Source organism: Melozone crissalis, unplaced genomic scaffold (genome assembly GCF_028551555.1).
Source record: "Melozone crissalis strain CALT ecotype California unplaced genomic scaffold, PUWL_Pcris_2 ptg000114l_1, whole genome shotgun sequence".
Classification (NCBI taxonomy): domain Eukaryota; kingdom Metazoa; phylum Chordata; class Aves; order Passeriformes; family Passerellidae; genus Melozone; species Melozone crissalis.
The window spans coordinates 392,890-406,144 of NW_026535891.1; the positions used below are offsets into that span (position 1 = coordinate 392,890).

The 13,255-nt window shown below is 60.0% G+C and overlaps 1 protein-coding gene across 1 annotated transcript; it reads right to left on the reverse strand.

Annotated features, from left to right (window-relative positions):
* Positions 1–492: 492 nt before the first annotated feature.
* On the reverse strand, positions 493–13,011 carry INSRR (insulin receptor related receptor). Its single transcript, XM_054292811.1, has 22 exons — positions 12,918–13,011; positions 10,619–11,170; positions 8,928–9,240; positions 8,700–8,842; positions 8,417–8,561; positions 8,119–8,333; positions 7,923–8,049; positions 7,586–7,824; positions 7,331–7,498; positions 7,035–7,224; positions 6,869–6,910; positions 6,512–6,777; positions 6,263–6,399; positions 5,314–5,479; positions 4,040–4,148; positions 3,858–3,928; positions 3,001–3,230; positions 2,812–2,922; positions 2,545–2,704; positions 1,091–1,220; positions 877–1,011; positions 493–763 (listed from the first exon to the last, which is right to left on the reverse strand). The coding sequence occupies exons 1-22, from the start codon at positions 13,009–13,011 to the stop codon at positions 493–495; spliced, it is 4,014 nt and encodes a 1,337-aa protein (XP_054148786.1).
* Positions 13,012–13,255: the final 244 nt, after the last annotated feature.

Consider the following 13,255-nt stretch of genomic DNA (forward strand, 5'->3'; position numbering starts at 1 on the left):
GGGGGAAATGCGTCCCATGGAACATCCTTGCCTTGCTGCCACCTTCCTCCCAAGGCACCCACGCCTCAGCTGGGCTACTCTGAGTCCCATGACTCAGTTTCCCCACCTGGAAAAGGTGTGGGGATCACAGAGGTTGCTGTCCAGGGGAGCAACGACCAGGGCAGATTGATGGGGGACCCCAAATATCAAACCCTGCTACCCATTCCCATACCCACATTATCCCACCCCCCCCCCCCAAAAAAAAAGGAAAAATGGGTGTTCTCCTCCCAACCAGCAGCCCCCTGACTCGGAGCACCCCCAATTTATTTTCAGGGGGAAAAGCATCCCACGGAACATCCTTGCCTTGCTGCCACCCTCCTCCCAAGGCACCCACGCCTCAGCTGGGCCCTTGGAAGCAATAAATAATGCAGGGGGGGGGGTCCCAGCAAGCGGGGGGTGGCTGGAGAAGGGTTTGGGGTGCAGAGTCCAGCGGGGCCCGAGGACAGCTCGGGGTCAGAGCGGGGCTGTCCCGTTGGGGAGCTGCCCTGGGCTGCGGTCCCTGCGTGCGGGCAGGGGGGATGCGGGGGGCTCATCCTCCTCCGGGCACGGATCTATCTCGGTGCTGGAGGGCTCCCCCGAGCCGTGATGGCCGTTCTCGGCGCTGTAGAAGAAGGAGAGGGTGCGGAAAGCAGGCGCCATGTGGTCCTTGATGCGCTCCAGGAGCTGGACGAAGGAGGGGCGCTGGCGGGGGTTCTGCTGCCAGCACAGGCACATCAGCTCGTGGCTGCGGAGAGAGGGGGCACCCGCTGGCTTTGGGGGGCTCCCACAGCCCCTCCCAGCGCGGCAGAGAGCAGGATGTGCCCTGCACAGCAGCATGGGGCTGTGCCCAGCACTCACAGCTCGTCGGGGCAGTTCTCAGGCCGCTCCAGGACGCCGTTGTCCATGACAAAGCGCAGCACCTGCTCGTTGGACATGCCCTGGTAGGGCTGCTCGGCCAGCGTGGCGATCTCCCACAGCACCACCCCGAAGGACCTGCCCGGAGCGTCTCTGCTCAGCCTGGGGGTCCCCAAATCCCCCCGCCCCCGGCTGTGCCCACCAGCCCAGCACCCACCAGACGTCGGACTGGGTGTTGAAGATGCCGTCCTTGAGCGCCTCGGGGGACATCCAGCGCACGGGGAGCAGCCCCTTGCCCCCCTTGCGGTAATAATCCGTCTCATAGATATCCCGGGTCATGCCGAAATCTGGCGGAGGAGGAAGAGGAGGAGGAAGGAGACAGGGCTGGCACCGCCACTGCTCACCCGCTGTTGCCCTTTGCTGAGCCAGGGATGGGGCAGCTGAGAGGTGTTTTAAAAACTTTGATTCTATTTTGGGTGAGACAATACAGATGTTATAATTCATGCCATCACAATCAGAAGCTAATGATTTCTTAATTACAATACACTCTAAGTGTTTTTTGGCCTATCAGCTTTAGGTACACCATGCTGTAAATGCCTTACAGCTAATCATCTAAAATTACTCTTTGTGGGTCCTGCTACAACGCATCTTTCATGATTTTATTTCTCTAAAGTATCTAGTCTTTTTTGTAAGGCTATCTATTGAAACTTGTTTCTAGTTCAATATTTCTCTCAACAATATTTGTCTTATTCCATGGTATTTCTAAGTTACTATTTTATCTTATCTCAAGATTCGTATAGAGATACATACGATATGAGTCTTCTCACAGAATTCAGAGAATCACTGGGTTGGAAGAGACCTTCAAGATCATCGAGTCCAACCCAGCCCCAACACCTCAACCAGACCATGGCACTCAGTGCCACATCCAGGCTTTGTTTAACACACCCAGGGATGGTGACTCTACCACCTCCCTGGGCAGCCATTCCAGAACTTTATCACTCTTTCTGTAAAAAACTTTTTCCTGATATCCAACCCTTGGTGAAACTTAAGGCTTCCGGTTCTGTCAGTTCCTGGAGAAAGAGCCCAACCTCACCTGACTACAGCCATTTTCCAAGAAGTTGGAGAGAGTGATGAGGTCACCCCTGAGTCTTTTCTCCAGGCTGAGCACCCCCAGCTCCTTCAGTGGTTGGAAGAGACCTTCAAGATCATTGAGTCCAACCCAGCCCCAACACCTCAACCAGACCATGGCACTCAGTGCCACATCCAGGCCTGTTTTGAACACATCCAGGGATGGGGACTCCACATCTTCCTGGGCAGAACATTCCAGAACTTTATCACTCTTTCTGTAAAAAACTTTTTCCTGATATCCAACCCTTGGTGAAGCTCAAGGCTGTGTCTGCTGGTTCCTGGAGAAAGAGCCCAACCCCACCCGACTACAACCATTTTTCAAGAAGTTATAGAGAGTGATGAGGTCACCCCTGAGTCTCCTTTTCTCCAGGCTGAGCACCCCCAGCTCCCTCAGTTGTTCCTCACAGGGTTTGTGTTCCCAGCCCTTCTCCAGCCTCATTGCCTCTTCTGGTCGCACTCAAGCATCCCAACGTCCTTCCCAAACTGAGGGGCCCAGAACTGGACACAAAATTTGAGAATTTTCTGCCCCTTTCCAACATCCACCTCCAATCTTGACGGTGAAGTCCTCGGACACCATGCAGTTGCGGGCAGCCAGGTCCCGGTGCACGAACTTGTTGGCGCTGAGGTAGGCCATGCCGTCGGCGATCTCCCCCGCCATCTGGATCATGTCCTTCAGCGACGGTGGAGGCAGCCCGGGGTTGTTCTGCACCGTGCACACACTCAGGGATGGAGCAGGGGCACGCCAGGACCCCCCTGGACACAGGGTGAGTGTCCCTTCATCATTGTCCTGGCACCCGACCAGCTCCTCACCTCGGCTTCGGGCCTGAGTGAGCGCAGGTAGCTCTTCAGGTCGCCACGTGTCATCAGCTCCATGATGACCAAAGCTGGCTGGCCCTGGGATACCACGCCGAGCAGACGGACCTGCAGGGACAAAGAGGGCTGGCGTGTCAGTGGCCAGACCCTCTGTGTCCCCTCCCTCCCCCTCAGCTGCCCACCTACCACGTGGTGGCACTTGAAGGCTTTCATGACGGAGGCCTCATTGAGGAACTCGATGCGCTCCCGCATGGTGGCCAGCTCGTTGACGGTCTTCAGGGCCACCTTGGTCTCCTCTCCCTCCGTGACCAGCCCCAGCGCCAGCCCCTCATACACCATCCCAAAGGAGCCCTGTCCCAGCTCCCGGATCACTGTGATCTTCTCCCGGGACACCTCCCACTCATCAGGCATGTACACTGTGGGGTGAGTGGGGATCCCCCCGTCCCCATCACTGTGACTGACCCCATCTGCATCCCCATCCTCACCTCCATGTCATCACCATCCTATTCCATTCCCATCTCCATCCCATCCATCCTATCCCATTCCCATCTCCATTCCATTCCCATCCTCGTCTCCATCCTCATCCTCACCTCCATCCCTTTCTCATTCCCATCTCCAGCTCATCACCATCTTCCTCCCTGTCCCCATCCCCATCCGATTCTCATTCCCATTCCCACCTCCATCCCATCATCTCCATTCCATCACCATCCTCTTCCCTGTCCCCATCCCTCTGCCATTCCCATTCCCAGTCCCATTCCCATCTCCATCCCATCATCTCTGTTCCATCACCATCATCCTCCCTGTCCCCATCCCCATCCCATTACCATTCCCACCTCCATTTCCATCTTGGTCTTCATCCCATTCTCATCCCCTTCCCATTCCCATCCCCATCTCCATTCCCATCATCTCCACTCCATCCCCACTCCCACACTCATCTCCATCCCATCCCATTCTCACCCCATCCCCTCCAGCGTGACCCCAGCACAGAAAGGGCTCGGTGGCCCTTTGTGGTGGCCCCTGCCTGTCCCCATGTCCCCACGTACTGTCCGAGGCGCTGAAGTACTCGGGGTTGACGGAGGCGTAGAGCGTCCCGCTGGGGTACCCATCGTGGTTCCTGCCAGGGGTGGGCAGTGCTCAGAGCTGCTGCCTCCCCCCAGCCCTGCCCAGGCCTGGTTTGGCCAGACCCCAGCCCAGTCCAGCCCCGGGGGGGCAGGGGGGTCGTTACCTCTTCTTGTTGTAGAAGAAGACAAAGACGGCCAGGCAGGAGATGAGCACCATAAGCACCACGGGCGTGACGGTGAGCAGCACGTAGAAGCTGCTGGACTCTTCCTCGGCTGCCGGGAGCAGGTGCCCATGGATCAGGATCTGGGCACTCATCCCAGCTCACATGGGACACCTGTCCCGCCACCAGGATGGAGAGGGGGAGCCTCCAGCTCCCCAGACCAGCAGCACCCTCAGATCCCTGTCCCAGAGCATCCCTCAATCCTTTTTGTCCCAGTGTCCAACTCCCCAATCTCCCAAGTTCCTCAACCCAGCAGCATCCTTGGATGAAGGATGGGAAGAAGACCAGCCTGGCCGAGCAGAGGGTTTTGGCTGGAACTCAGGGAGAAAGGAAAGGCTCTGATCTTTGGAAGAGGGGGTCGGAAGGAAGTTCAGGAGGATCTGAGGGAGCTCAGGACAAGAATGAAAATTAGAAGGGCCAAAATCCAACTAGAACTGAATCTGCCATAAGACACAATAAAAAATGTTTCTATAAATCCATTAGTACCCAAGGGAGAGCTGAGAAGAAAGTGAGTGCTGGGCACTGCTGAGGGACCTCAAATCCTGGGGTAGGTTTGGACCCCACATGACGAAAAAGAGGGGCTGGAATGTGACCAGAGAAGGATCAGAACTGGGGAGGGGTCTGGAGCACCAGGAGCACCTGAGGGGGGTGAGGGGCTCATCCTGGAGCAAAGGAGGCTCTGGGGGGACCTTGTGGCTCTGCACAACTCCTGACAGGAGGGGACAGCCAGGAGGGTCAGGCTCTGCTCCCAGGGAACAGGGACAGGAGCAGAGGAAGTGGCCTCAGGTTGTGCCAGGGGAGGTTTAGATTGGATATTGGGGAAAACTGGAAAGAATTGGAGGAGGCTGCGCAGGGCACTGGTGAAGTCTTTGTCCCTGAGGGGATTTGACAGAGGTGCGGATGTGGCACTTGGGGACATCAGTTAGAGACAGCCTTGGCAGTGCTGAGGGAACATTTGGACTTGGAGGCCTCTTCCAACCCAAACAATTCTGTGATTCTGTGATGCTCCAGTGTCTCAGGCCAGGATCATCCCTCAACCCCTCAGCTTCCCAGTCCAGCAACAACAACTCCCACCTCCAGCAGCATCCCCTGACCCCAAACATCCATCCCAGCAGCACAGCACAATTCCCCAGCGAGCCCCAGCTCCCCGACCCCACAGCTGCCCCCTCCCTGCCCACCAAGGTCCCTGCTGATGTCCCCCTGTCCCCTGCAGGTACCTGGCCCCAGGATGTAAAACTTGACCAGCCCTGTCCAGGAGCCGTTGCCAGCCAGAGAGGTGGCTCTGACCTTGGCTGAGTAATTCCCTGGCTGGAGCAGAGCCAGGTGGACACCCCCATACTTGGAGTAGCGGTGGCGTGAGACACAGACAACAGTGGTGACCTCCTGGAGGGGACAACAGGGGGGTGGCAAAGGGGATTGATCCCCCCCCAGCCATGTGTAAGGCTTGGGAGAGGGATGGGATGGGATGGGATGGGATGGAGATGGAGATGGAGATGGAGATGGGGTTGGGATGGGATGGGATGGGATGGGGGGATGGGATGGAGATGATGGAGATGAAGGAGATGGAGATGGGGATGGAGATGGAGATGGGGATGGAGATGGAGATGGGGATGGGATGGGATGGGATGGGATGGGATGGGATGGGATGGAGATGATGGAGATGATGAAGATGGAGATGGAGATGGAGATGGAGATGGAGATGGAGATGGAGATGGGATCAATGGGATGGAATGGGATGGGATGGGATCAATGGGATCAATGGGATCAATGGGATCAATGGGATAGGATAGGATGGGTTGGGATGGGATGGGATGGGATGGAGATGATGAAGATGGAGATGGAGATGGAGATGGAGATGGAGATGGAGATGGAGATGGAGATGGAGATGGGATGGGACGGGATGGGATAGGATGGGATGGGATCAATGGGATGGCATTGATGGGATGGGATCAGTGGGATAGGATCAATGGGATGAACGGGATGGGATGAATGGGATGGGATGGGATGGGATGGGATGGGATGGGATGGCATAGGATGGCATGGGATGGCATGGGATGGCATGGCATGGCATGGTGTGGCATGGCGTGACGTGGCATGGCATGGGTGCTGTGCCCCTATAACCAGACCTGGCAGGGCTGGGCAGGGGATGCCACAGGGAGTTCTCACCTCAGTCTCCCGGCTGTACTTGATCTCATACTTGAGGATGAGCCCATTGGGGTTCCTGGGCTCCTCCCAGCGCAGCAGGACACTGTTCTTACCAGCCGGCTCCCACGTGACATTGCCAGGAATGTTGTCAGCTTGCACTGCAGAAAGGCACAGAAGGAATCAGCTCCTGGGGGCACCCCCTGGACCCCAACCCCATCTCAACAACACCCCAGCATGGCCAGGGTGGGGTTTGAAGGGCTGGGCACGCACGCTCGGGCATGGTCCTGGCGAAGACGAAGGTGGCAGCGCTGCAGCCCACGGTGTGCGCGGCGTGGTTGCAGGCGTGGATGTCGATGCGGTACTCGGTGAAGTGGCGCAGCCGCGACAGCACCGCCCGGTCACGCACCACCTTGTCCTCAAAGATCTGGAAGTCAGGCTTGGGCTCGCCTCCGGGGCGGCTCGGGGCCAGCGGCTCTGCTGAGGAGGTGTTGGTTGCAGGTGTGACGGCCACCACGTCCCTGCGCTGCTTTGGAGTCCTGCAGGACAAGGGGACAGGATGTATGGGGAGTTGAAGCCCTGAGGTTGTCCCCCAAAATTGGTCAGGGGAGGGGAGAACCCCCAGCTCACCTCTGTGGGTTCTTATTGATGGATGTCACCTTCCAGGGTGGCCTGAGACAGCGGGAGATCAGTTAAAGGGTCTGCCAGGAAAAACCACTGGACCCCCCCACCCAGGTAAACCCACGCACCCAGCTTGAGGGAGCCCCCCAAAGCAGGGAACCCCCCCAGATGGCACCTGGGGATGGTGATGGAATTGTGGAGGAAGTTCTCAAACTTCTTCTGGAAGGACTCGGCCTCGCCCTCCATGCGCAGCTGCCCGTCAGTGGGGCGGCAGGGGCAGCACCTCTCCTCCGCATCCTGCTCCCCCTCGGGGCCGTCCCCAAACCCAAAACGCGTGTCTGCGCTGCTGGTGGGCAGCTTCAGGCCTGTGGGCAGCAACGGGCAGGGCTGGCAGAGCCTGGCTCAGCGGCACCATCCTCGTTCTGCCGGTGTCCTCGGCTGCTGGGCTGCCCCTGCCCTGCCTGGCCTCACCTTTGTGGCAGTAGTCGTTGATGTAGAGCTCCATGTCCTCGGCCAGCTGCTGCCACAGCACCAGGTAGTAGATGATGTTGCCGTTGCGTTGCGTGGGCGGCTTCCAACGCACCACGATGTGGGAGGAAGAGTTGGACATGGAGATGACATCCCGGGGCACCGTCGGGGCTGGGAGGACACAGGGGTGGTCAGTCTTTCCTGTAGGGGTGGGGAGTGCCCACCACGGGCATCGCCAGCCCCGTGCCAGCCCCTTACCCGCCGGCATGGTGCGGATGTAAACCACCTCACTCTGGGCCCCGTAGTTGCGCCCTTCCTCGGCCGTGGTGAGGGTGATGGCGCGCACGAAGATGGCGTACTGGGTCCAGGGACGGAGGTTGAGCAGCGTCACCCCTGGCTCCTGCTCGCTGCTCAGCGGCAGGTCCACATCCAGCACGTTCCAGCTCTGGGCCCCGCAGGCGTCCTGCCCCACGTACTCTGACACGTTCTGGAAGGGTCTGTCCCACACCGGGCATCAGGGAGGGTCCAGCAGGGACAGAGGACACCCCAAGGGCATTCCCAAGCGCTCCACCACGGGCACAAGAGGAGCACTTACGACTCCTTGTAGTAGACGATGAAGCTGAGGAGGTCGCGGTACTCGGGGGGCCGGTACCGCTCCCACTTGAGGAAGATGCGGTCGGACTCGGTGACGTTGGAGATGAAGCGCAGGGTCTGGGTCTTGCCTGTGGGGAGGAGGCAGGGCTCAGGCAGAGGCTCGTGGCACTGCTTCTTGTCCCCATCCCCGTACTCACAGGACGCTCTGTCCCCATTGGTGCGGGGGTTGATCTCCGCCTTGTTCTGCCGGCCCTTGGTGCCCGTCACCTCCTCCATGCGATAGATCTCGGCCAGGCACAGCTTGGGGTTGAATGCAAAGTACATCTTGCCCACGGGGATGGAGAGGATGTGGTGGCTCCAGTCCCAGAGCTGCTGCAGGTTCTGGTTGTCCAGGACGTACAGGGTGTAATTCCTGGCAGAGGAGATGTGGGTGGAGACAGTGGGCGAGGGCACCTTCAGGGCCACATGTCCCCCCCAAACCCACACCATCCTCACCCATCCACCATGGAGTCACCACGGATCAGTTTTAGGTTCTTGAAGAAGGACAAGGAGACGAGGGCAAAGGAATGTTTGATCTTCAGGAAGCCCGTGATGGTCTCAATGAGTCCCAGGCTGCTCTGCAGCTCTGAGGCCAGGTTATCTGGGAATGACACACTGTGTGAGCTCATGGAGAGGAGCACCTCCCCATTAACTCACCCTGCAATGCAAAACACCCCCTGCCCTCCCCAGCATCTCTCCCACCCGGGGTGGGTCTGGCAGGGCCAGCTCTGGCACTCACAGCCCCGGCGGATGTTGAGGATGAGGTTGCCCTCGATGAGGGTGCAGCCCCCCAGCTCCTGCGCCGCCTGCATCGAGTCGATGGTCTTGGTGCCCACCTTGCACTCCTTGGGACACAGCCCCTCGCACTTGTGGCAGAACATGCTGCGGGCAGGGCGATAGGGACGGGACATGAGCCAGCCAGCGTGCCAACACCCTGCCCATGCCAGGGCACCGGGGACACCCCCACCTGCTCTCGTTCCTGGTGTAGCCCGAGGGACACTCGGACAGGCACTGCCGCTGGTGGATGACAAACTTGGAGGCGTCGCGGGGGTCGTGGGAGACCTTGCGCAGGCTGGCGCAGTACTCGGCCGTGACGCAGCGCCAGCCCTCGTACTCGTAGGTGCGGGGCGGGCACGAGGGCAGGCAGTGCCCGTTGAAGTGGAAGTGGCGGCAGGCGACGCAGGCCCGGCGGTCGTGGGGGCGGCTGCAGCCCCCCAGGCACTCGGGGTGGCAGCACTCGCCTGCTGCTGTGCATGCTGAGCCTACCCCGCATGGGCACACTGGGAGGGGAGATGGGCATGTGGGCATGGAGAACAGGCTGCAGGGATTGGGACTGGGGGGAGAGGAGAGAGGGGGAAGGGGTTGGGGGGCTGGTGGCATCCTCCAGGGATGGGGGAAAGGGGGAGTGAGGGTGGGGTGGAGAGATGGAGGGAGGGAGGGAGGGATGGATGGATGGATGGATGGATGGATGGATGGATGGATGGATGGAGGGATGCAGGGAGGGATGAGGGGATGGATTCAGTGATGGAGGAATGGAGGAATGCGGGGATGGATGGATGGATGGATGGATGGATGGATGGATGGATGGTGGGATGGTGGGATGGTGGAATGAAGTGATATAGGGAAGGATGTGGGGATGGATTTGGTGATGGAGGAATGCAGAGTTGGAGGGAAGGACGAAGGGATGCAGGGAGGGATGTGGAGATGGATTTAGTTATGGAGGAATGTGGGAATGGAGGGAGGGAGGGATGGTGGGATGAAGGGATGCAGGGAGGGAGGGACATGGGTATGGATGCAGTGATGGAGGAATGCGGTGATGGAGGGAGGGAGGGACAGTGGGATGAAGGGAGGAATGTGGGGATGTGGGGATGGATGCAGTGATGGAGGAATGCAGGGATGGAGGGAAGGGCGAAGGGATGCAGGAAGGGAGGGAGGGATGTGGGGATGGATGCAGTGATGGAGGAATGCAGGGACAGAGGGAGGGATGGTGGGATGCAGGGAGGAATGTGATGCAAGGACAGAAGGAAGGATGTAGGGACAGAAGGAGGGATGCTGGGATGTGAGGATGCAAGAATGGAGGGAGCAAGGGAAGGATAGAGGGATACAGGGAGGTAGAGATGGGTTGATGGAGGAGTGGATGGAGGCATAGCAGCACTGATGGAGGGGCGCCCAAAGGGATGGAGGAATGGATGGATGGACATGTGATGAGTGAGGCTGGCCGGGCAGGTGGGGTGATGGGTGGATGAGGGGCTGCATGGAGGGACAGCAGGACAGACAGATGGACAAGGTGGGGCTCAGCCCATGCTGAACCCCCTCTGCCCAGTGCAGCCAGGCCAGGCCCACAGCTGAGCCTGCAGCCCAGATAAGGATCTGTGTTTATAGTACATATTTCATTACCAGCTCTCCTGTTTACAGAAAACGAGCTCAGGAGGGGCCTGTATTTACCTCAGCACCGGGAAAACATAGCAGCAAGGAGCTGGCCTCTCCTCGGAGGATGATACAGCACGGATCTGGTTACCCCACCGTGCTGCCTGCACAGCACACTCCCGGCAGCAGCGGAGCCACAACCACACCACCAGCACCCTCCCAGTTTACCCCACAAACCAACACAATCCCAGAAAATCAGCACAACCAGACCCCCGTGGCAGTGCCACCCACCTTTCTGGCAGTAGCTGGAGGTCCAGCAGCGATAATCCAGCTGTCCATTAACACTGGTCTGCACGCACGGCTTCTCCACGTCCAGGATGCCCGGGCAGACATCAGCACACTCTTCAGCCAACTTATTGCCCACGATGTAGGTGCTGTCGCCGCCGTCGGGCAGCAGCAGCCCCCAGTCGATGGTGGAGAGGTGGCAGAGCTCCTGGTTGCGCTCGATGCGCACCGAGCCGCGCAGGATGTGGCCCAGGCTGTGCAGCCCCACGTCCCGCAGGTGCGGCATCTCGAAGATGACCAAGGCGTAGCTGAAGAAGAGGTTGGTGCCGCGGATGACCGAGAGGTTGGGGAAGAGATCCCGCAGGCTCTCCAGCCCGTAGACGCGGAAGAGGAGCAGGTACTCCGTGATCATCAGCAGCCGGGGGAAGCTGAGCCCGCGGAAGTCCTCGGCGCCCGTGGTGAACATCAGCAGGATCTGCAGGTTGCCCTCGATGATGGAGCAGTTCTCCAGCTTCCGCAGCTGGGACACGTCGTGGCGGATGTCCATGCTGCCGCAGACTGCGGTGGCGAGAGGGGGGACCCCGTGGGTGGCAGCAGGGATGGGACAGATCCCCAACTCCCACACCACCGCACCCCCAAACCCCCACCCATGGATCCCCCAGGGGATGCTCAGGGCGGGTTTAATATCCTGGTGCTGCCTGTCAAGCGTGGCTGGAGTTGGAGATGTGAGCGGCTCTGGCAGCAGCAGCTCTCCAGGGCATGGCACGTCTGTCAGCAGTGATGCTGACGAGGCCTGGCAGGCTGCCCTGCCCCTTGTCAGCCCCACAATCACGTCCCAGCCCTGGGGGAAGCTGTCTGGGGTGCAGATGGCTTTTCTCCTTTCCCAGGTTGCTGGGTGCTCCCGGATCTCCCCACTCATGGTTACCCAGGGAGTGGCAGCTCCAGTGAGGCCTGGCAGGCTGACACGGGGCAGGGATCACGTCCCAGCCCTGGGGAATTTGTCTGGGGGTGCAGATGGATTTTCTCCTTCCCCAAATTGCTGGGTGCTCATGGATGTCCCCACTCATGGTTACCCAGGGAGTGGCAGCTCCAGCAAGGTTGTCCCCATTAACTCCCCCTCGTGCCCAGACAGGTAATGGGGCACACAAGGCCGCCACAGGTGTCCATGTGGCACTACTCCAGCCCCACATTGTCTGTCCTGGGGCTTTTCCACTCAGAAATGGAGCTCCAGCACCTCCTGCTTCCTGATCCTGGCAGGGATGCAAGAGCCAGACCAAGCACAGAGCTTCATGGACATCATCCCCAGCCAGAAACCAGGGCCAGGTCCTGGAGGGGATCAGGTGCGTGGTTCACCCCTCATCTGCCTGCTGCCAGCCCAGGCTCGTGGCCATGTCCTTGTAACTTCATGCCCAGTGGTGATTTTCCCCTTTTGGTGTCACCCATGAACTGTGGGCACCATGACCCCATGGGCACCGTGACCCCGTGGGCACTGTGACCCCATGGGCACCGTGGCTCTGGCAGCTGCCCAGAGCCCCTCACCCCATGTTCAGCCCCTCACTGCCAGCCCTGTCCCCTCCTCTGAGGACAGGAGGGTCCCTCTGTCTCCCTGCAGCACCGACCCCCAGTGCCACCATCAACCCTTGACCCTGCAAAGTCCCCCTGTAAGGGGAGGGGGTCCCCAGTGCCACCATCAACCCCCTGGCCCTGCAAACCTCCCTGTAAGGGGAGGGGGTCCCCAGTGCCACCATCACCCCCCTGACTCTGCAAATCCCCCTGTAAGGGGAGGGGGTCCCCTGGGAGCACAGACAAACGGTAGGGGTCCCAGTGGGAGCAGGCACAGCACCCTGTGTCCCTTGGGTGCTCCATCCTCTTCCTCCATCGCTCCCACAGCCCCTCGGTGGCTGGGGAAACTGAGGCACGGGTGGCAGCAGAGGGGAAGGCAGGACAAACAACAGACCCTCCTTGTACCCCCTGTTGTGGCCATGACACCCAGGACCCACGGCTGCCCCCTCCCCAACCTTTCCCACCCCAGCAGCTGCTCAGGGAGCTGTGACAATTCCCCACATCCCGCTGGGGCTGAGGGTCCCATCTCTGCCCAAGCCCCCCACTCCACTCCCCTCATCCCATCCCAGCCGTAGGGAGCTCCCACTCTCTGCCCCTCCTGCCCAAAACGGGGATTCTGCATCATTGGGGGTGGCAAACCCAGACAGGGAACGCCCCAAAAACTTTGCCTCGGGGTTTATCCCTTGCAGACCCCCGAACACAGGCAGCCCCCACCCCGAAACCCCCCACCAAAAGCACTCACTTTCCGAGGGCGCCCACACGGGGGGCACCGGGAGGTGGCCAAGGAGCAGCAGCATCACCCCCAGCCTCGGGGCACGCAGCGCCCCCGGCCCCATCCTCGAACGGGCCCGTCCCGATGCCGCTCGCCGTGTCCGTGTCCGTGTCCGGTGCCCGGGGAGCGCCGGGATACGGGGGGGAGCCCTGCCCGGAGCCTGCGGCCCCTTCACTTTTGTTTTCGGCTGCCGCACACAAAATATTTAGCCTGACAACTGTCAGGGCCGGGGCCAGGGCATGTTTGGGAAATAGAGAAGGTGGGGGGGGAAAAAACAGCGCGGTCCCCCCCGCGCCCGAGTGGGTGGG